The following is a 24,420-nucleotide window of genomic DNA, read 5'->3' as shown; positions in this document are numbered from 1 at the left end:
ATTTACTTAATGATACACAGACTTACTGAATTGTTCGTGTAGTAAATGTGGTGGTGAACATATCAGGGATCAGACACAGGCTTTCACTCCGCTAGATCACGGATCAGATTGGTCTTAAACAACCTTCTCATATACTACAACCTACGTGTGCATAGGATTGCTTGTTCATTTGTTTCCTTTCACTCTCAAGTGTTGCACAATGGCTCTGATGAAGGTCGCAGGACAAGACGTGTCAGTGTAACGAAAGATAAGCTCTTAATGCAACTCTGCTTCAAGTGACTGCCTTTCACTCCTGCGCATACACTTTGCATGTAGTTGAAGTCACGCCAGATCCTCCACTGCGCTGTGTACATCAAAAGAACATGATGAAAGACGTGCTGAGGACTTTGAGGAGACAACCAAGGTCACAGTATGTGGCACCACTCCGGCCTGTTAAACATGGACGGCCCCTTTTCCCTCTCTCTCTCTCCCACTCTGAAGGTACTGACAATAACGCAGTCAGTTGAGAGAGATGCAGCTAATGGAGAGCTGCAGAGATGCAGTGAATCTGACTAATCTTTCTCACCGTGAAATCTTTCCACATGACCTGATAGAAATGCAACTTAAGCACACCTTCAGATTAGCTGGAATTGGCCTAATTTCATATATAAAAAAACCCCACCTTCAACCAGCACCCCCCCCTACGAACCCCATTGTTTTCCTTTTTCAATTCATAAGTCCCACAAGGCTTATAAACTTTTCCAAATCCACCTCTTTTGGATTTAACAGATATGCATGTTTTCCCAACCTTCTCAGTCTGAGAGTCTTTCAGGCGGATCTAGCCATCTCTGCTTCCTCTGAGCGGAGGAGCTTCTCTCACTTAATATGTGCTCCACCCGCAGCACTTATCCCCAATCCTTTCTAATAAATCCATCCTCTGAAGGAAACTCCTGCATGTGAGGGATTCTGTGGAAGGCACCTGGAATTCAATTCACATGTTCCATCAGTAAACTCCATAAAAACACAAAGGATGAACTTCATCTGCTGCTCAGTGTTACGGAATATTTTGCTTAGGGGTTTAACCTTTGACCTAGTTCATCATTTTCTCCTTCCTCTGTCTGTTTTCCCATGGCATAGCTCTTTGGCCTTGACTTTGCTGTAATCTCCCTTAAGGAGGGGCAGCTTGGGCGCTTTGTTGATGCCAGTTTCTGACCGACATGAGTGAGTTTATTATTCAGGGACATCTAGACGCCCTTCTTTTCTGGAACACAGGTTCCCTGGCGCACATTCTTATCCCATGTGCGACAGCTTTAGTTAGATTTAGGATCCATATTTGTTTAGTTTGGTGACTGAAGAATGTTGATTTTCCATTTCGGAACTAGTTAAAGCCTTGTATTGTAGTAGAGATCTTCAGAATTGGTCGGACAACCGCTCAGTCAACTCGTGGCTGCAGCACATGTCTTGTCAATTCTCCGGCTGTTAACTCCATAATTAACCTTCAGTGTTTGCCATCAAAGTTCCAGCTCTACCGTGTCTCTCTGAGTTTCGTCTCCATTGCTCCAGGAGTTTCCATTACACTCAGTACTCCATTCCCTGCATAACCAATTACACTCAACAGACATGAACCATCTCATTGACTAAGATTAATTCTAATTACAACAAATATGTCACATTTTAAAGAAATCTTGCTCCTGTTCTTCTTTTTTTTCTTATTATTTTTCTGTAGAGCAAATGGTCTTCTGAGGCTAAGCATCTCTCCTGCACAATCCCCCCACCCCTGCCTGAATCACCTCCATTGGACTTCTTTACTTCCGAAACATTGTGACATCACAATGTAACACCTGTGCTTCTATTGGCTAGCGCTCCAACACAATGTATATGATATGCTAATGGAGAAACTTCTTTGACACATCCCTAAGCGGTGAACCAATCACAACAGACCCAGCCAGCTAACCAATCAGAGGAGACTGGTCTGTCGTCTTTGAGCAAAATGTTATTCAGGGACAAAAATGTTTTGAAACCATATTTGCCCAAATAACATATTTCTTTATATAGGATTGTTGCCCATAAAGCAATTAAGCTTACAGTTGAAATATGTTTTATAAATTAATAACATTTAGGGCAGTAAGGTATCCTGGAGCCGTCGGCTCGTCACATGAATTGAATAAAAGTTGAAGTTTTATAAGGAGTGCATTTCCAACCTGTGATGGTAAAGAAAATCTAAACCTCGACTAGCTCCTCTTACCTGAGTTCAATTCCCTGTCCAATCCTCTCTCTAAGGTTTTATCTAAAATTGACCATTTGTTCTAAGTAAGCTTGTATTAAGTATTGAAAGAAGGGCTGTTTTGAAAATGAAACCTTGATCAATGGATAAATATGTAATTTCACATAGCTTAAAAAGACGTTTATAGAGTTTTTCCTTACCAGAATAGAGGGTTTAAGGATATGAAATGTTGTATGCTGTGCAAATTGTAGGCAAATGTGTGATTTGTGATAGTGGGCTGTATAAATAACACTGACTGGACTTCCACTAATGAAGCCAGAACAGGAACAGCAGTGTTTACGGCAGGCCCTTTAATCATTTGTTCTTTCTTTTTTCGAAAGCAACTGTAAATCCATAGCTGGGCAGTCGCTAACAATTAAATTAGACATCTGTTTGAATTACACTGTGGCAGAATTGTGACGGATGCATTTCAGAGAATAAATGGTGGAATAAATGTCACAATCAAATCCACTTGGGGGTGCTAGAGATCATACAAGAGGAGCACAGGGAGAAGAAACCATTTTTGTAGGGAGGCATGATAAAGCTTGCAGTGTGTGTGTGTGTGTGTGTGTGTGTGTGTGTGTGTGTGTGTGTGTGTGTGTGTGTGTGTGTGTGTGTACCTGTGTTCGTAGGATCTCTCCTTTGGTCAGCTGCATGTCTCCGGTGAGTTCTTTAACTGTGATGCCCAGTGGCTCCAATCGCTTACCGAAGTATTTAGTCATCTCAGCTGCCAAGGCCTTCATCGGAGCCACGTACACTATCTGCAGAGAGAGAGAGGGGAGAGGGGGCACAGAGGTAAATATGATGGGGAACAGAAAAGGGGGATAGTGGGATGGGGGGTGGGACTGGAAGGACACTCTGGTGATAAATGAGCAAACAGAGGCGGGATCATTTGTTCCCTGGCAACCAACACAAATCACAATTTATTGAGAAATATGATGCCAGCCTCTTGCATGGGTAAAGTTTAATGGTGATGTATGAAAAGTGGCTATCGTCACAGGCTGGAACTGTGTGTGTGTGTGTGTGTGTGTGTGTGTTTGAAAGGGAACAAAGCCTTCTGTATATCTGAGTTATTTATCCGAGTGTTTTGACACAATGTGTTTGTGAAGAAGCACCAATATTTATAGAGCGAGCTGCCAATAGATGATTTTTTGTGCTTGTTATTGAAGTTTGTATTTTCTGGCTGTATTTAATTCTGAACACTCACATCTTCGAGTTTTTCAAAAGTATTCATACGCTTCTGAATAAACACTCAGAAGAAGCACTGTCAGTCTCATTATCAGGTGAGAAAGAGACAACGTTTCTGACGGAGGAAGGCAGGAGGGTAAATGTGGTTATAATAAATGAGGCTTTCTAAATCAAGGTTTTTTTTTTTGCCATGAGAGATTTTTGTAGTGTTTTGTAAAAACATCTGAAGAGAGAGAAGTGGAAGTGTTAATGCACTATGAAAACAGCTCTTTATCCCCAGCATGCTCGAGATTAATTCAACAGCAGCACTCCAGATTTGTGGTGCACCTTCACAATGTCAACCATATCGATACACAACAGCTTTTCATTTAAATGAAGTTGCATGTTGTCCTGTCATCTGGTCTGCTTATCTGTATTTGAAGTTTATTCATTTAGACGTTCTTATTTTTCCCTCAGATAAAAATAACTTTACTACACAGGTTCACTGATGATGATTCATCCTGTACTACGTCAGACAGCCAGCCACAGTGTGTGTGAATCTAACACAATAAATCCCCCCCCTCCAGAACAACAGATAAAAGGATGGACTGATGTGCTCGAGTTTAAATCTGAATGTCTTTTAAATTCAGTGAGGAGCATTAATGACTGATGCCAATAAGCACTACTTAGATCTATATTAAGTCTAACAATACCATCACTACTTTTCATTTTTTGCACTCCAGTTCCCTCATTTTTTTTCAGAGTCGAAAACGTTCCTGTCAAAAGATTTCTGTAATAGCCATCTATTATATTAGAGCCTAAATATTGCAAAAATCTCCAAATTCCTTAGTTTGTCAGAAGATAAACTACATATATATTATAAAGTGTGCAGGGTGAGAGTATGTGACATTTCGTAAATCACTGCATATTACTTAAATGTCAAACACAGGAACAGCAACCCAAAATAATACAAATAAAATCCTGGAAATCCCTTAAACTGAGCCCTATTGAGTGAGACAATGTTTCAGTTTCACAGAAATGTAAAAATGAAATGGCTATTACGCACCCAGAGTGAGTCTTTGTAGAGGGATTTTTGACAGATTTGATATGAAGCCCATAAGGGCACCGGATGTTGGAGCAAATGTTTCGTAACGGCCAAACAGCGGTACTACAACTTCGTTTTATATATATTGTATATTTTTTAATTTAATACCTCGGGCCTGTGAGAAACAGCATTTTGATCTTTCTGTCTGTACACACAAATTGAAAGATTGACAATAAAGTTGACTTTGACTGTCAGTCCGTTCAGTCCTTTCAATTAAAATGCCTGAATTAGACAAAATCCCAATTCAGTGGTTCAGCTCAGATCTCCATAACCGGAGACACTCTGTTCTTGAGATAAAAAGGTTTAGGTTGGCAGAAAGGTAGGCATGTCTCACAGCGCGCTTTGATCTGTGGAATATTTAATCCAAACCTTGAAACGCACTCTTTTTGTATTAAATGTTAAGCATTTTTTATCAGTTGCAGAGATTTATGGACAGCTCCAACAGCTGTCAAAAACGTTAGCAATTAAAAGGTACATGGTTGGTGGTCTTATATGTGTTTTAGACAGGGTTTAAATCCAGAACGTATATCAGATACCCTATTTGACCACTCAAAAATTAAATACACACAGACGTGAAAAATAAATGTAACAGATCACCACTGATTTAAATGACGCTGCACAAATCAGCTAATCAGACAAAGAGCTCTTGGAAAAAAACATAATCCAGTCAATCCAGCTGCCCTTGGATATTAAAGGTCCTGTTTAAATGCATCAGATGTGAATCTCTGCAGGGGGTGTGAGAGTCTCAGCAAGGAGCATGCCAATCAACAGGAGGCATGTTGAGAGGCGCTGGGGTGGAGTATCACGGGGTATATTAAGCAGTCATCGCAGACAATCTTAGACATACCACAGAAACTCTTTTTCACTCTGACTGATTTTCACTGACAATCAGACTTATTATGTACAGTAAGTCCAGTTTTTCTCTGCATCTTTTTTCAATTGTGTCAAATAACGAAACCACAACATCAGCCGTTAGCTGTTAGCGCAAAGGGTTTCTCATATTTGTTTCGAAACTGGAGAAAAGTTATACATGTACAAACCACAGACTGTCTGTGGCATGGAGAATACAGCCGCTGCTTTATTTCTGTCTGTATGACGTTGTTGTGAGTGTGGACGGAGCAGCTACATGTTTGCTTAGCCTGATAGATCAGATCTCCATTCAGAAATCAAGCATTATAAAAGTGTTTCGTCTACATTTGTCAAAGCATTATTTCATGGTTTTTACTTACCGATACGAGTATGTTGTTATTTTGGTATCATTTGGAAAATGTGCATTACTAAAAATCCCCGTAAAATCTGTCCATTTTGATGTTTTTGGTATGTTAGTATAATATATTCATAGCATCTACATGGAGATAAGCCCCGCCTCCTTGCCGGCCCCATAAGTGTGAGAGCAAGCATCCTCAGGTTGGTTGTAAGGGTGAAACAAAAACAAATAAATATAAAATAAATAAATTAAAAATCCAAGGGGCGAAGATAGTCTGTCATACAAACAGCGGTGATATGTTGTGAAGATATCATTCAGAAACCTCTAAAATACTTTCTTAATGAAACACTGGGAAGAGGATCGGCCCAGAACCACCATGAGCCTTTCGGCCAAAGTAGTGGACCTAGGCCCTTAGAGAGAATTATATGTAAACAAACTGCGTCATATCCACTGTAACAGCATTAAGCAACTCAATATGCTGAATGTGTAATGTGTGACAGACCTTAAACTCGTCCTTTTTGATGACCCCCCCGGGCTGCAGGTGCTGGTTGATCACATGCAGCACAGTCAGCATGGCGATGTTGGTCTTGCCGGCGCCGGTGGGAGCGCAGATGAGGAGGTTCTCGTTGGTGTTGTAGGCCGTCTCAAACACCAGCGACTGGATCCTGTTCAGACGCTTCATGCCCTTAAACACCAGTTGTGCGACCTGAACACACACAGGGGGGGGAACAGATGAGTTAAGGAGAACACTTCACTGCAATACAGAAACGTGAAGCAAATATTATAAAATTATGAAAATACCCCTTAAAAGTTTCTAGGACGTCATTTAAATGTATTCTACGCATTTTTTTAATGAAAATAAAGGATTTTTCAAATGTTAGCTATTAGCTATGTAGCTGTTATATATTTGTCATTTTTCTTTGTAAATTGACTCAAGCATTTTTCAACATTTTTGAGTGCTGACCAAAAACCATCAGCTTCATTTGGGCACTCAAGTAGGCAAGTGACAAGTAGGCATAGCGATCAGCGCCACTGCTGATTGGCAGGCAGCTCAACACGATTGGTTTCCCACCTGCCATCATTGGCCTGCGTTTCTGTCACAGCAACACACTGCACCCCCCCCCCCCTGCTGACATGAAACATGGACAGGTGATGGTTTACAGTGTGTGTCAGTGTGTGTCTGAAGTGACTGCACAGAGAGCGGAGCATCAAGATAGCGTGAACGAGGGGGAAATGTGTGTGGTGGATTCAGTTGTCACTCAAGCTGCCTTCCATCTGCCTTCACTATGGCAACAGAGTGTGGGTGATGGCTCTCAATCTCACACTGCCTCTGATAAGTGGAGAAATGGCCACTGTGAAGGATAGTTGGTCTCACACACACACACACACACACACACACACACACACACACACACACACACACACACACACACACACACACACACACACACACACACACACACACACACACACACACACACACACACACACACACACACACACACACACACACACACACACAGCTGAATAGGTCCAACAACACGTTTACTACATAGAGCAAAAACAGGATGACATGTTGTTCATGCCATGGATGAATAATACCTTCCTTTTGTTCAGATTGTCAAAGAGCAACATCCACATTTTTAACATTTATATTACTATTTAAATGGATAAACAATAAAATTAGAGTTCTGAACACAGTAAGCAGAGTCCTTGGTTGGTTAGTGAGATCTGACATGGAAACCGAGCAAGAAGATAATAAAAAGGCAAACAAGCTGCTGATTATACTGCAGCATCAGCCAGTCAAGTGATTCAATAGTTTTAAATCTGTAATGCCACAGCGAGGCTCCTCACTGGTACCCGGAAGAGGGACCATATTACCCCCATTCTGGACTCTCCCCACTGGCTGCCAGAGCGCTTTAGGATTGATTGTCCTATTTGTGTATAAAGCGCTAAATGACTTCTAAAAGACCTCCTAATCTCAAATTCTAGCTCCAGGCCCCTCAGGTTGGCTAACCTGGGGCTGCTGGTTGTCCTACGCTCCAAACGTAAACTCAGGGGCGACCGTACCTTTTTCTATTGCAGCCCCAAGACTGGACCAGCATCAGATCGGCCCCCTCCATTGACCTCTTTAACCCCAGGCTAAAAACATACTTTTATTCTCTAGCGTTTGACTCCTTATCTGGCTGATAGTGCCCATGCCTATGTATTTGTTTATTTGTGCATATGAGCTGTGTGTATTAATGTGTACATCAGTTTTCTTTTATTTATTTATACTGTGAAATGTGTTGGCTACCTGCTCTGTTCTGTACAGCACTTTGTTGTTGTAAATGTGCTTTATAAATAAAAGTGATTGATTGGTAGAAAAAAATGCCTCTTGGTTTGTCTCTACCTCCATGAACTTGAAAACACAACAGGGGACACATCCAAAACCCAATTCCTTTCTTTTTTCTATATTTAAATATTGTATAACAGTTCTTGACAGGTTCGTTTCCTGTGGATTTTTATGTAGACAAAGAAACTAATTCTGAATGAGTGTTTAGCCACAGCAGCCACACTTCACAATTTCCTGATTAATTGCAATTTTTCCTTCAGTATTTCAAATCGAAATAAACAATACAAATATCAGAGTTATGTTTGTCATTAATCACATTTAAAAGTAATCCCTCGGAAATACAATTCATTTAAATAAATGATTAGTTCCATTCCTTTAATGAATACTGAAAGCCCACATAAATATTAAAAATGCTATATTTGGGGATGGATTTCTAATCTTTCTATCATCCTAATGTTATATTGTAAATCATTAGTGTATAGAGTGCAAATAGATATTTCACATAATTGAGGGGGTGTACGAATTGTAAACAACTTTAAATAGGATCAATAATAATGTTAAGAGCTGAACAAATGCTTTTTTTATGTTTCAGAGATGTGATCAAATACAATTTGAGTCTCTTTTAGGAAAGAAATTCAATGTGACATTTTACTATTATTGGATTTGTCATTTCCTATTTGTCAGACCACCCTTGGACTACCTCTAACACTTTCCCTCTTCATTTGTTAGTCTTCATGGTATAGTGGAGGCCGGTATCATGATGTAACTGGTGTATGTACAGTAAAAACATTGGAAATACATATTGAACCTGTGGAAGCTAATTTAGGTAGTGATGTTTGACACCATTTTGGTCCTGACCGATTAAAATGAACTAGGAAAACTAGCATAGCCACCATTAAGAACAAAGCTAAGTACATCCAGGAACCAATGATGTGCACGGGTTGTGTTGAAATGTCATACATTAAAGGGCACTGCAGTTCCAGGTGTGCTCTCTACCGCATAGGTATTTTCTATTTTTTCTCCATTAATTTACCCTCCCTGCTTCCTCTACCCTCCACCTCTCTCCCATTAAGAGGTGGTGGAGGATGCCATAAGCTTAGACAGCAGTATTATTTATTCAAGGATTCATTAGAAGGATGTCATCACATTCCTCTTGCCCTGGTTTCGCTCCGACACTCATAGAAAGAATTAATTAAAGAGTGCATGTCAGCCGAGGATATGCAGGGCACTGTTCGGAAGTTGGCCCCACAGCCCAGCAGGGAGGAAGAGGTTATTAATGCATCAAAGAGAAACTTTATTGTGATAGTCTTTATGGTGTTGCTAATGGATGTCTTGTTACAAGTAATACACTTTAATACTTAAATTCTTCTCTTTTCTTACTGGATATTGTTTTTAACATGTGTATTCAATATTCCATTGCTTACACACTTAATGTAAATAATATCCTGCATTATTTTCTGAATACTTTAAATTCCCTTTGATGGTGTTTTATTTTATTGGTAAGATGTTTTATCTTCATGGTGAAAGTGTATGTTTTCTACTCTCGAATGCTGTTTTATTTCAATTTACATTTTTTTCCTACTTATGTGCAATGCCTTGTTTTTTTTATGCTTATCAGTTCTTGTGTTTTGAGTTGATTTTAGATCCTATTTGTGTATTGCCTCATCAGTTATTAAGTTTAGAAGCAAAAAATAATAGATAGCACAACAAACTGGGATCTCTCCTGTATTATTCAGCCAACCACGAAAACACAATCAATGAATAATTCAACTGATTTTATACCTGGAAAATTGGAATGTTGACTTTCGTTGGGGGAAGTCAAGATCTCTCCTGACTGATCGTCTCCCCAGCAGTGGATAGAAACTCAACATCAACTGTATTCCAAGAGGACTCTGGGAAATCTAACTACACTTATGTACAAACAGCTGGCTACAGAGTGTGTTGTTCACACTCATTGGAAACAAGAGGCTGCACTGAAAACAGAGGTGTATCGCTAATGTTAGCACTCAAACACGCTGCTCTGCTTCTGATTTAAAGCCTGGTCTTCAGGTTGCTGGCGTTACCCCCTTTGCAAGCAGCAGGTTTTGCCCTGTCAGCTATTACTGTGGGGATCACAGGCTGAATCAGAGCATTGAGAGATGGAGCTTGGCTTTTAACATAGCTTGAACACCTTTATCTGTTTTATGGTACTGACCAATCGGGTAATGGTTCTTGATACCCATCCCCACCTGGGACACACGACGGCAAATATCTCAGAAGATATCGATGTTTAGAATAAATATTTGGCCAATGCTGACTCAGAAACCCATCGAATTTGAGACCTGAAGATGGAGTTCTTTTAAAGCTTTATTTGTTTAACATTAAAAACAGTTCCGGTGTCTTGATATTAAGTGAGTAGCTTACGTTAACTATGATAGTCTTAAGAAAATATAAAAAATCCTCTGTGACCTTATGATAGCTTCTAACCGTATTAAAGGCACTGCAAACACTTATTTGTTCGCTTTAGCTAATCCTTACCCTTACCCTAAACCTAACTGTAATGCATGAAAAGATCCCTAATAACACGCATTACAATGTCTAAACAGACTCGCTGTGTAGTAGACTGAATACTCACTGGTTGTACTTTTACAATTGATTAAACTAGGGTCCTAGCGATGGGGTCCTATGACTGGGGTCCTGAAACTGCAGCCTCCGGTATAATGCAGGAACATACCATTGAATTTTTTGGGTGTTATTTATTCCTGTTTCCTGCCTGGTAAATTAAACATTTTCTTTTTTCAACTATGAATGAAAAGACAATATTTAAGTGCCAACAGTTAGTTTGACTTTGTCCATCATTTAGTACTAATACCAGTCAGTTTTCTTTAAAGGTCTCCTAATATGCTCTTTTATGGCATTTATTATATGTCCAAAATATATATAAAAAACATGTCTCTGACGTGTTTTGCTCAAAATACCAAACAGATCATTGACTTTAGCATGTCTGCTATCCCTCTGTTTCAGTCCCGTTTTTGAAAGTGATGTGTTTTCGCTACCGTGATTAAACCCCATATTATGTTCCAAACACATCCAGCATTATTTCTGAAACACTTCTCAGTGTTTACCACTAGAACAGAGACATTATATGTATGATATACAACAACTCTAAGTCCCTGGAGACATCCTGCTGAACAAACAGACACACAGAGGTCCTGCAGAGGGGATTCAGCTCACGACTGTATATTGGGGACAATAGGTTGGGACGTGTCACGTTGCCAGGAGTTCAATCTAAAGCAAGCCCACATTTCCGATATGACGTCATGTCGGCAGCAAATCTGGATCAGCTCGTTTGTACCCCCGTTTTGCGACATGTGGGTAAGGAGGAAAAGAGAGAGGGTGGAATTTTCTGACACTTTGTGAGTCTCCTTACACACCGGGTCAAAAAGTGCATTTTGCATAATAGGGGACCTTTAATAATAATACAATTTATTTCATTTAATTGTCATTCATTCAATATCATAGTTAAATAATAATTATACACAATAAGCTTTTAGTTGATATGTTTATAAGAGAATGGACAATCAAGATGAACTGAAAACTGCGTGCTAACTTTCCACACGAGTGGCATCATTCATTTTTATTTATCTAAAGAACAAATGCCTTAAAATATCTCAAACTCCACACGCAGCACTATTCCTGAGTAACAAGTTAAGGTACAGTATGTCACTGAAGCACAGTCTCTTCATAATGACTAATGGGCTTCTTCTACTCTTTCTACACTGACACGTGACTCCGCTCTCCTCCCGTCTACCCATTCATTTCCCCCAAGGCCAAGTTCAATGAGCTCCTCCTTATAAATATTCATTTTTGAATTATGGACCACTGAGCCTCACCCTTTTTTAGCGAGGCTTCTGCACACGCACTCCTGTGCCTCTCAGGTGACCGCAGAGGCACAACAATCACTTGAGCGGCTGGCCCTCATTTTGATTTATCGACTTTGTCTGTTTGTAACGAAAACCCTGCGTCCCCAAACTCCTTAGACATGCTAATTCATGTAAATGTATGCCTGCCCAAGTATTCACCTTGAGGTAAAGCACACATGTTGTAAATAGATGGTTGCCATCATTTAATGATCTTTGGAAATCTTCAGTGCTTTTTTATTATCTCCTTAAAACCTCTCTGGCTTCATTGTTATGGTAATGTATGTACACACATCTTCCAATCGGAGCGCCAGCTGTGCCTGACAGAACTTTTCTCCAGGCTGGGATGTCAGTGTTGTGTGGAGGGAGGTACTGTACTGAAACGCATATCATGGAGGAGGTAACATATAGGGAGAACCCTGGGTCTGGCCGGAGAACCGTGTGGTAAATCTGTACTACTTTTCATTTACTCCAAAAGGCTCTTTCTAAGTCTAATTAATGCGAGTGTGTATTTAAAAAGGACAACATATGATCATTTTCAGGTCCATATTAGTATTTTGTGTCTCTACTGGGACATGTCTCAATGCTTTAATGTTCAGAAAGCTCTTTATTTTTCTCATACTGCCTGTGCTGCAGCACCTCTTTCCACCCTCTGTCTGAAACCAGAGCCCAGTCTGCTCTGATTAGTTAGCTGGCCCGTTCTGTTGTTGTTATTGGAAAACTGCTTAGAGATGTTTCAGAGATGTCCCGCCCCTTAGCCTATCACGTACAATGTGTTGTGCCTTTGCAGACCATGTACATGCACAAAAACCCCTAAAATGCATAAGAGGGCCTCTAAAAAAATCCAAAATAGTGAATTAATCAAGATGCATTTTGTCTTAACATTGACAATAAACACATTTAATCCAAGAGCAAAATACAGGTACATTTTAGTATCCAATCTTCCATTTGCAGCATATTTTTCTCTATTGACTCGAAAAGACCTTGGTTTATCTGCAACAAAACAAGTATATCCTTCTTACAGATATGCAGACTCTAAAGTAGTAAAGAAAAGGTGATCACCTTCTACATCAGGCAGGAAGTGAAAGTGACAAGGTCAAGCAAGATGTCCAGTTTTTGTACTCTTAACGAAATACAGCACTAAAAGTAAAGACTTCCAGTCACTCTGAAGCCTGGACTAAAAGCAACTCAAACCAGCAGTGGTTATTGCAGCTTTGTGGCTGTTTTATTGCAAATCAATCACCATCATTGCAGCTGAAGGTTCCAGGCAAGATTTAGCCAAAAGCACCCCCCTTTTATAGCAAGGCCTCAGCATTTAAAACATGGAACGCAAGCTCTGCAGAGCCCAGCTGGCTAATATAGGACCATACACATCTGTGGTCAACCTTTCAGCAGCAGAGTTAAATAAAGTTTTTAATGAGAGCAGCTGTTTGATTCTGAGGCAGAACCAATCTCTATAACCCAGCTGGCTCCACCGGGACTTGCTACACAACATTTTCTGGACTAGAAAGATAGTGCAGTGATGAGCGATCTGTGTATATGAGAAGAGAAGGAGTCATCGTTTCTGTAAGAACAAAAACACACAGTTGACTGAGTGACTTAGCTTTGTATTCTGTCTATAAAGCGTAAGCACTCGCTCTCAGCAGCACATACTGTGCATAAGAAGATGCCCATCAGCCCAACTTGGGCCAATGCTGAGTGGGATGGAAGCTGACAGGCTCATTAACACAGCGGATACACAGCCTACGGCCATATGTGCAAACAGGGAGGACTGGGAGTATCCCACCAATCCACCAGCCACTTAAAACACACTAATTGGACCCACATAGATCACACTAATGATTCAACAGCAGCAGCTAAACACCAGTGTTGTCCATATCCATTGGCCTCCCTGTTTGTAAGTTTAACAGTGAAACTGAGATGGCCAGTGTGTGTGAGATGCCACCAGTTGTTTTGTGGTGGCTGCTGTTTTCTGTTATTGAGTGTTTACTGTATAAATCACTATATGAGCTCCTAAACTAATTAAATTCCTCTGTGCATCGGTAATAGGAAGCTAAGAGATATAATTGTTGTCATTTTCATGCCATCCTTTTAATTACTTTCTGGTTCCATTTCATTCCATTTGAATTGACAGCCTGATCAACTTTTAATTGCCACTTTTTCCAAACAGCTTATCAGCCTGCTCCAAGCCTGCATGCAGAGTACTAAATGACCTGGCCAAACACACCCCCGCAAACACAACCGCAGACATACACCCTGATCCAATCCTATGCATCCACACACACACACACACACACACACACACACACACACACACACACACACACACACACACACACACACACACACACACACACACACACACACACACACACACACACACACACACACACACACACACACACACACACACACACACACCCTTTCGCAGCAGATGTATGGAGGAGCTTGACAGAGTGAGATGCGGATGCAGCAAACAGGAAGCCCATTCATTTCCCTAAAGAACAGCAGCAGCAGGAAGAAGAGAGCACAGAGAAGAGAGGGGAGAGCTGGGAGGAGGATGGAGATAGCAAAGAGCGAGGTAATCCATCATTCCATCCATATGCACCTGCCCAAGAAGCCCCGAAGCATCGAGGGCCCCCAACACTTCACAAAGCCCACCCTGCAGCTCACATGAAACGTATCATTTACATAATCTGGAACAACTGTGACTTTTTCTTACCATAATATCATGTTAGGTATTTTAAACTCAACCTGTTTCTGGTACACATACTTAAAGCATTTATAAACACAGGTCTCGATAAAACATGTGCAATTAAGCTCATACCAAGTGGCACATAATTGCTTCAACCTATCATTATGAAGTTAATTTGCATTGGTTAGTTGCTAGGCTCCCAGTTTAGCAGAAAAGAATCCTGTTGGTGCCAATAATACTGCTGTACGTGTAAACACTAAAGTAGAGGAAATGATCTTTTTCCACATTTACCACTTTTACGTAGTTATCCAATTATCAATCCATCCCTTTTAGCCGCCCTGTAACAAATTGAAAGAACTCAAGAGTTGAAAATATATAGTATCAGACTGAAATATACGTGCAATAAATGCCAAGCGACATATAAAAAGTTCTGGTACCTGACTGAACATCATTCTGTTAGGACAAATCACTTCACAGCCTTGAATTTAAGAAGTCCTCCTTCATAATAATGAAGGTAATGGATATGATTGAAGTTGATGATAAGCTATGTGTTTTGAAGTTATACTGGGAAAATGAGACAACTCTGTCACATACATCATTCTGGATCCATCATTAGTCCAATAACTATCCTTCCAAACATCAAAATGTCAAAGAACGGCACTTTTGTCTCAATGAAAAATGAGCGGTTATAATTCAGACATCAACAGGCAGTGGAATATAAATAAAACAACTAAAAGTATCAATTTGTACTTCCTCTATTGGTAAAATTAACAGCTTAATTAACAAAAGCCAGTTGGCAGTAACACTTCCTACAGCATTGGTAGTATATAGATGATGGTTCCTTGTACCTAACCTGGAAAACATCTATAGGAGAAGCACTAAAAGACAAAGTTCACGGCGATTATTTTCAGTACAATTCAGGGTTTGTCTAAACGTGATGCCAGGAAACAATATCTCTGTTGGTCAGAAAGGGTATAATGACTCCAGAAATATGAAGATGGTGTCAAATGTCTGGTCAGACGGCAGAGACAGCTTTGTTTTGATGGAGAATAAATAGGGGATGGATGTCCGGTGGGTCTGCCGGTGGACGAGTGACTGGCAGTAGGCTTAATTTGTACTGTTGTGTTTTTTTGCCTTTTAATTGTACATTACTTACTTACTAGGCTGACACTGAAACTAAGATTTCTGGATTACATCCTTTCTTTTACTCTCCTTTTTTCTGGAGAGGCAGTAAAGAAACCGGCATCCTGGATTTATTTGTTGTTTGAGGTGCGATATTTGAAACTATTATTTTCCGCTTCTCTCTAATACATTATTACGTTGGAATGTGGGCGGGGCTTAATTTGGGCTGGAAGTGACGTTAGCGCCCTCATACTATAACTTTCTAGAAACAACGCTGTAATTATAGATTATGGTTACAGATTATTAGAGATCATAGATATAGTCATAGATTATGAAATAGGGACACCTTATACTGTAGTTGTATTTTTTCTTAAAATAACGTTAAACACACTTAATGGAAGAGCAAAATACAGTACATTTTAGTATTACATTTGCAGCATTTTGTAATAAAATTAGTATATCCTTCTTTCAGACGTACAGATTTGAAAGTAGTGAAAAAGTTGAATTATATAACACCATCATACAGGTAAAAAAAAGAAAAAGAATTCCATCCCTCAGACATCTTTAAAATATGTAACAACTGATTTTCCCAAGCACCACTGCAAGGTCATTAGTGAGTCCTTTCAACTTTATTTGAATCTGACGACTAACTTTGTGAATGTGCATAAAAGAAAATGTCTAGATAAAAGGTTTTAGACAGAATAACAACATGTCCTTGCAAGGGAGTCTAATGAATCCCAATGTCAATCAAGACTTGAAGATGTGTTTCTCGACTTTCTTCATAAAATACAAGCTTTCATTCATTCTACAATAATATGAGCGTTTCCATGGAGGAAAAGCTCAGACTAAACTAAAACGTTAAGTGGACCTGATGAAAAGTCTCCACTATGATTTTGCCACTTGACAAACGACTGTATATAATGTTTAATTTCTTTCTTTTGCTTGGACTCAAACTTACAAACAAATGAATGATAAAAAAATATGAGCTAAATTAGGATTGGGCACCAAGACGTCTAACTTAAAGATGACGGCAGCAGAAAGCCCACAGCTTGTTCAGTGATTGACAGATTACAGATACATTTTCCCCGTAAAGTACTTTTGAGAGTTCTCCCTCTCCATCAGAGCGGATTGTGAAAGTCCTGAACCCTGGAATCCTTCAAAGGAGACTCGCAGCTTCTTCTTAGCAAGTCTGAGCAAACACACAGAGCCACAGTTATGTGCTGTGGGGGGAACCACATCAAAACTGGATTAGGAAATGCAATTAAGGTGGATTAATTATGGATGGAGGGCTGTTCAGTTCTGCATCATCTTTGCAGGCCTGTGCTTAAACACTGGGTGCTTCCTGCACAGGAAAGGACGGGGCAATCTGCTGACAGCCCGGAGAATCAGAGGATGCTGAGAGAGGGGTTGTGATGGGGGAACACACGGAAATAACATCACAAGCAGTCCTGCACACCTGTAACCATGCTGACACAGGAAGTAGTAGACATGAGACCATCCTTCCACACTCCTAACTTTATCTTTCCCATATGTTTAGAGACATAGCTTTATTTAGTTCAACTACAGACCCAGGCATTCATTAAAAACAGGCTCCTACATCAATTACTTACCAATGAATTATGAAACAGTTTCTGGACGTATTTCAGTCCGAAAACATTTATCTTCTCCCATTTAAAAAAAGGATCTTGGATTTCTGTTCATTCCTATGACAGTTGCACAGTGGCGCATGAAGTACATGAAATTGCGTATTCCTTAAGCCCCACCTCCAATCTGCAGTGTATCAGCTCGTCTCGGGTCAGAGAAAATAACTCAATCTTTAGACCCTAAAAAAAACCTAATTTTTGGGCCCAATGATGAAAATTCTATATATTATTCAAGTAATCAGATAAGAATTAATTTTGCTTCATTAAAAGGCCTCGTTAAAATAACTTTTTTCCTTTTCCTCTCTATATATTTTGGATTTAATTTGCATGTGGAAATACGCCTTTCAGTTATGCATTTTAACAGAGATACAAGTTTAACCGAACCATAGCTCAGGTGTAACGTCAGATCTGCTGAAAGAGGATTTTTCCAGCCTTATTCAAACATCGAGGAAAGCAATACATTTAAAACTGACTAATATTACAGAATTGTCTTGATTTGAATAAGAATTGTATTTTGTAACAAAATGTATCGTATGTTATATCCCTACTTATTGACACGGTACCATTTTGTGTCTCGTATCATGCATAGTCCAAATGAATGAATCTTGATAAATAGCCATTTCGCACAAAAATGTGTTCAATTATTTCCATGCCGGGGCAAGTTGCTTTTACTTGCATCATGACATCACCATTAAAGTCACAGCAACTGCAGCGTGAATACCCCTTACATTAGGAGTGGGGGAAATAATCGATACAGCATATTATCGCGATACTTTGCGTGGTGATATAACATCGATACTTGGACGCCAAGTATCGATATTTTACCAGATAAACTATTCATATTGCAAATCCAAATGAAAGTTTGTGGTAACAATGGCTTTTTCAATCCACTAGATGGTGCTGAGCTTGTGTGGTCATGGCCATGGGTAAAGTCAGTGGGATTGGCAGGAAGTCCAAACAAAGATGGAGTCAGCGGAGACAGAATGTGCCATATTGCAATACTTAGCATATCGTAAAATTGCAATAGTATCGTATCGGGGCTTAAGTATCGCAATAGTATCGTATCGTGGGGACCCTGCTGATTCCCACCCCTACCTTACATTAACAACGTTGCATTTCGGACTGAAACTCAAGACTTCTCAAGTTTCTCTCCTTTAAAAACAAATTAGAATCTGCTTTTCCATTTGTTCAATTAGCAGCGAGTTACTGTCAGTGATAGTTAATTTCTGCACGCTTTTCATTCTAAAAGCTGTCCAGTAGCTCAAAGGGCTTAATTATTCTGGGTTTTTGAGCATAGAGTGTTTGGTTTCATTGACGGCAATTTACCACAGCCGGAGGAATGGCAGAGAAAGTGGAGGCAATTGATATTGGTTAGTGAATGTTGGTAGGAGAGAGAGAAAACCATGCTATAGGAAAGACCTAAGTGTCTAACAGCTTAAAGACCAACTGTAGAGATTTGGAAGAGAAGAGTCATTCATTACTTGTGCTTTTCAACACACCCACGCCTAGGGCTGAACGATATATCGCATTTGCGATAATATCGCGATATGACCAAGTGCGATGTTCTAATCGCGAAAGTCTGCGATTAAAAAAAAAAAAAAAATTTAAAAAAAAAAAAAATTAAAAAAAAAAAAAAAAAAAACTTTTTTTTATATCATTTAAAAAATCATACAGTACATATCAACATACAAACGTACAAGGGGTACACACGTATAAAAATACATCAACATTATAAAGAAAGGCTGCGATTATACTCTGTTCACGTGATATGCGGGAGTAAAACGAGATTGTCTAACCACAGAGGCTGCACTCTGGTCACGTGACACAGGGAGCAAAGTTTTGAAACAGTCTACCGGAGAGAACTCGCAAGCAAAGCTAGCTGTAACCTACTCAATGGCCTCAGGCTCAACAGAACCAGACCCTGCGGGGCTAGTTTCAAAGAGGAAATACACATCAGTCGTGTGGGACTATTTCGGTTTTAAGAAAGAAGATGTTGCACAGTGTCAGGTACTGTGTAAAACCTGCCTGGTCAGAGTTGGTACATCACGGGGCAACACTACCAATTTGTACCAGCACCTAAAAACGCAGCACAAAACAGTGTATGATAGATGTATGGCTACAAAATCAAGCAGTGTGCAGAATAATCCTAGTAAAGTTAATCGGCAAGGATCACTGACCGAACTGTTTGAAGGTGTTACGCCATATGAACGCAGTTCAAAGCGGCACACGGAAATTACCAAAGCAGTAACCCAATGCATCGCGAAAGACATGATGGCCGTCAATACGGTGACCAAGCTTGGGTTCAATAATTTGGTAACTACGCTGGATAAGAGGTACAAAATGCCCTCCCGCACGTATTTTAGTCAGACTGCCCTTCCGGAGCTACATATGCAGTGTAGGCAGAAAGTAGCAGCGGACTTGAAGGCTGTGGAGTTTTTTGCGGCTACAACAGACATGTGGTCAAGCCGTACAGCGGAGCCTTATCAAAGCCTTACGGTCCATTATATCTCTGAAGACCTCCACCTCGAAGCTCGCAGCCTTCAAACGGCCTACTTCCCCGAAGACCACACAGGCGAAAACATTGCTGCTGGCCTGAGAGAGGGGCTTGCGTGCTGGGATCTCACTGAAGACAACCTTGTCTGCATAACGACGGACAACGCGTCAAATATGGTGAAAGCAGCACAGCTGAACGAATGGACCAGACTCCAGTGTTTCGGACACAGATTACATCTTGCTATTGGTAAGTTTCTGCTGAGAGAGAGAGAGAGTGTGTGTGTGTGTGTGTGTGCATGCACGCGCCTGTGTATCACTCTCTCCCACAAACACACACCACACTATTATTTACCTTGTTCTTTAATGCTGTTAATTCTAGTTATGTTATGTCAACCCAACGCTGATGTACCCACCTCTCCTTATGTATTTTCTTTTTTGTTTTTGTCTTATGGTCTGATGTTCTTGTATGTCATGATGTATGTAACAATAGCTTTGGCAACACTGTTCCCATAGTCATGCTAATAAAGCAAATTTGAGAGAGAGAGAGAAATGGTGAAACCTTGTATCACACAACTGCAATTGTTTGAGTTACACTAATTTTACTTTTTTACTTAATTTTTTTTTCCTCCAGAAAATGCAATCAAAGATGATAGAGTATCCAGAGCAATAGGGCAGTGCAGGAAGTTGGTGGGGCACTTCTCCCACAGTTGGAAGAAAAAGGCAGCGCTCACTGAGGCACAGAAGGAGCTTAAGCTTCCTGAGCACTCTCTCATTACTGACTGCCCTACAAGATGGGGGTCCAAAGAGAAAATGATTGCCAGAGTGCTGGAACAGATGACAGCCATATCAAAGGTATTGTCAGGTGACCAACATGCACGCCCCCTCATCCCAACCTGGCAGGATGCTGCCGTGTTGAAGTCCATTCATAAGGCACTGCATCCTCTCTCCGAATTTACTGATGCTCTTTCTGGAGAGGAGTATGTGAGCATCTCCTACCTCAAGCCAGTTCTCCATCTTCTGGCAACATCAGTCTTGGCTGAAGATGCTGAGGACACTGATCTGACTAGATCAATTAAAACCAAGGTCCTGGCTTACCTCAACGACAAGTATAGTGACCTCATCACCCAGGAGCTTTTGGATGTTGCGTCTTTCATGGACCCTAGGTTCAAAACGCAATACATCAGCGCAGACAACCTTCCTGCCATTAAGGCCAGACTGAAGACAGAAATGGTGGAATCAGCAAGACGTACACATAATCAGGTCAATCCTTGAAAATAATTTTTCCACAAACACATACTATAATAGGTATATATAAGCTAACTGCAAAACTAATGTCTCTTTTCCCATCTGGCAGGAGAAGAGGTCTCGCACTGAAACCGCTCAAAATTCTCCAAGTGCACAGGCCTCTGGGGGAAAGGCAAAGAAGTCTCTTGGTAGTCTTTTTAAAACCAGTGTGGCCTCTTCAGCTTTGCCTCTGCCACTTGAAGATGTCGTGGAGGCAGAGTTGAATAGTTACCTGTTGAGCCCTGTCATTGACGGAGAGGATGATCCCTTAGCCTGGTGGAAGGTGCACAACATTCACTTTCCACGACTGTGCAAGATGGCCCGCAAATATCTATGTGTGCCAGCCACAAGTGCCCCCTCAGAGCGTTTGTTCAGCACTGGAGGGAATATAGTGACTTGCACTCGCTCATCCTTAAAGCCAGCAAAAGTTGATATGCTGGTCTTCCTAGCAAAAAACCTTGAGCTATGATGATTATGGCTGGCAGAGCCATACTCATTGTGCACTTTAGTTTGTGCTGTGTTACTGTTACTGCAGATAATCAAGATGTTCAGCCAATTAATAAAGGTGTGTTTGTGTGTGTATACAATTGCTATATTATGTTTGCACTTTATGTGTAATGTTACTGACTAGTTTTATTTATTTAATATTATTTTTTAATTTAATGACTTTCTAGCAGTTCACAGATGTCGAAAGTCGAGTGTGGTAAAGCCACAGATTGTTTTTTTATATATATATATATATATATATTTCTGCACATTGTACTGACTTTCATTTTAATGTTTACACCAGGGTTCCTTGTCAGCACTTTATGCTCAGATGTTACTATACTATGCTCAGAGATGTTACTACTCAAAATATACTATTGTGTATGTTCAAATATACTGTTTTGATTGAATTAGTTGTCAGTCATCATTCATGCAAACTCATGTCATCATAACAGAGGTATGTCTTCCAGGAAAGAACAGTTTAAAATTAATGTAATATAGTATTGGCCATACTATATGATGTTTTGCTTGTCAATAATACAGAAGACAAAGTCCTTAAAAAATAATCGCATATCGCATCGCAATCGCAATATTGGCGCGAAAAATCGCAATTAGATTATTTTCCATAATCGTTCAGCCCTACCCACGCCCAGCATGGCTCTCATGTAGCAGCTTAAGTCCTTTAATCCTTCTCCCTCTACGGACTCCTTCCCTGTGGGAATGTGTCATTTCCTAGAATGCGTTAGCAGCTTCAGTGGATCCCTATCAATTAGTAGTTCAGTTGTGTCCATTCTGCACGTCAGCAATGTAACTAGTGTATGTTCCCTCAGCAATACTGGAGTCTGGCACTGGCTCTCACTCACAACACACTAAGTAACATATTTATTCGGATAAATTAGGAAGGCTTTTACTACGGGAAGCCTAGCGCCTGATTCATTAGTTAAAAAGCATCCTAATACATTTCCCACTTTTAATGTTTCACAGAGCTGTTAAAAGGCGTACAGAGGCACGCACAGCCCTGTTCCCCATTACAGCTTTCAATAAATGACAATCAGCACTCAGTGTAAACGGGAAGAGGAGGGGGGGCTGGGATGTCAGACTTCTCAGCCAGCATTTCAAAGCCTTTCTAATAGCACGTAAAGACTTATTAGGCATTGTGTGGTGGCGCTTTAGAAGAGTGAGGCACTTTGTTCCAAAGTTGCCCAGGCTTAAGTTAATGAATACAGCTACTGCTTGACTGAGGCTAATTCACATCACTCAGCTGAAGAGGGTCCATATCAATCTATATCAGTTACACAGGGACTTGCAAAGATGAAGGGAAAACTGCTAGCGAGCTAGGGAGAAACTGAGAGCTAAAAAAGAGATAAGCCTTTTCAGAAGGCGAGAGAATATAGAGATGGAGCCGCAGAGAATTTACTTCATCTCCTATTCAGATTATTTGTGTTCCAGTCTTTGCAGAGAAGCCGGGACAGAGATTCAGTAAAGTCTGATAACAGCACAAAACTGGTAACTGTTATACATCTACAGCAAAATCAATCAATCATACAGCTTCCTGTGATAATCATCGTTTCCTTTTCAGGAAATGAGCTCCTCGGAGAGGGATCCTAAATCAACCCTAAATATTATTTTAAAGAAAAAAAGACCAAGCAATACCGTAAAGGTAAAATTTGTCCTGAAACTGATTTATCTATATTGATCCCAAAGATTGCCTCAATTCCTCAATTGTACTCTGACTCATTCAAACAGATAGTAACCTTAACATTGTACCTAATGTGCAGGCCCAATGCAATTGGTATGTGGAAGACATGCCGTATGATACAGTGGCGAACCGTGTCTATCAAAACAGGACCTACTGTAGACACACACCCTGATTGGATGCATTTCTTTATAACACAAAAGCACTCAAATGCGTAGTGCATGGACCAAGAAAGACAAGCAAAAAAACGTAACACTGTAATATTACGGATCAACACAGATACCATTCTCATTCTATCATTATACTTTAATGGTATTACATTTTATTTGTATAATTAATGTCATTTTTTTTTTAATCTGAGGGCTCCAGGGTATTCTCTGAATACCTTGAAGGCCCTGACGGTTCACCACTGGTATAATAACATGCTGCCGTTTTACAGCTCCAATATGCTCCACCAAGACTTTCTTTGGTCTGTGGCGGTAATGATGAATATCTAGGAATGGCGGCGTAGTGTCTTGACAACCCTTTCTCTGCTTGAGCTGTACAAGTACAAGAATGTCTCTTACTGTGGATGACATTTACATACATGGAGGATGAGAAGGGAAAAAGCCTTATACATGGTTCAGGTACCTGAGTCTCAATCAAAGTGAACCAAGTAATGGCAGCGGCGAGGCCTGGTGGGTGAGGTAAGCTGTTCACAGTTATAGCAGAGAGACACCTTCACCAAGACAATGACTGCTCGCCAAAAAGTGAGGTTAAAACATCTCCAGTGCTGTCTGTTATTCTGGCTGTTAGCTCAGGGAGCGCTCGGTTTGATATGCAACAGAGCTTTTAAGGCCCGGCCCAATTAAACTCCTGGTTTGGATAGGCAGCGGGTGTGTGTGACGTAGCCTGTACGTGATTTTTTTTGTGTTTGTGTTTGAGAGGGAGAAGGAAAAAGCCAAAGCAAATGTCACGACAGTGGTTAAATCTTCCTGTTGTCCCTGAATCTAATTTAACCGGTTCCCAAATGTTGTTATGTCGGGATAAAGGTTGATTTTATGTGA

The 24,420-nt window shown here is 40.3% G+C and overlaps 1 protein-coding gene and 1 long non-coding RNA gene across 2 annotated transcripts in view; one reads left to right on the top strand and one right to left on the bottom strand.

Moving 5' to 3' along the window:
- ascc3 (activating signal cointegrator 1 complex subunit 3) overlaps positions 1 to 24,420 on the bottom strand; it is a 161,917-nt gene that overhangs the window by 97,985 nt on the left and 39,512 nt on the right. The window contains 2 exon segments of the mRNA XM_063879474.1: positions 2,863 to 3,003; positions 6,224 to 6,427. Of these exon segments, the coding sequence (XP_063735544.1) occupies positions 2,863 to 3,003; positions 6,224 to 6,427 (345 nt within the window).
- LOC134861327 (uncharacterized) lies at positions 20,685 to 22,088 on the top strand. The gene is made up of 2 exons (XR_010165391.1): positions 20,685 to 21,168; positions 21,263 to 22,088. It is a non-coding gene; the product is annotated as an uncharacterized LOC134861327 (long non-coding RNA).

The sequence above is a fragment of the Eleginops maclovinus genome, chromosome 3 (genome assembly GCF_036324505.1).
Source record: "Eleginops maclovinus isolate JMC-PN-2008 ecotype Puerto Natales chromosome 3, JC_Emac_rtc_rv5, whole genome shotgun sequence".
NCBI classification, from domain to species: Eukaryota; Metazoa; Chordata; class Actinopteri; order Perciformes; family Eleginopidae; genus Eleginops; species Eleginops maclovinus.
This window is presented reverse-complemented; position numbering and strand designations above follow the sequence as displayed.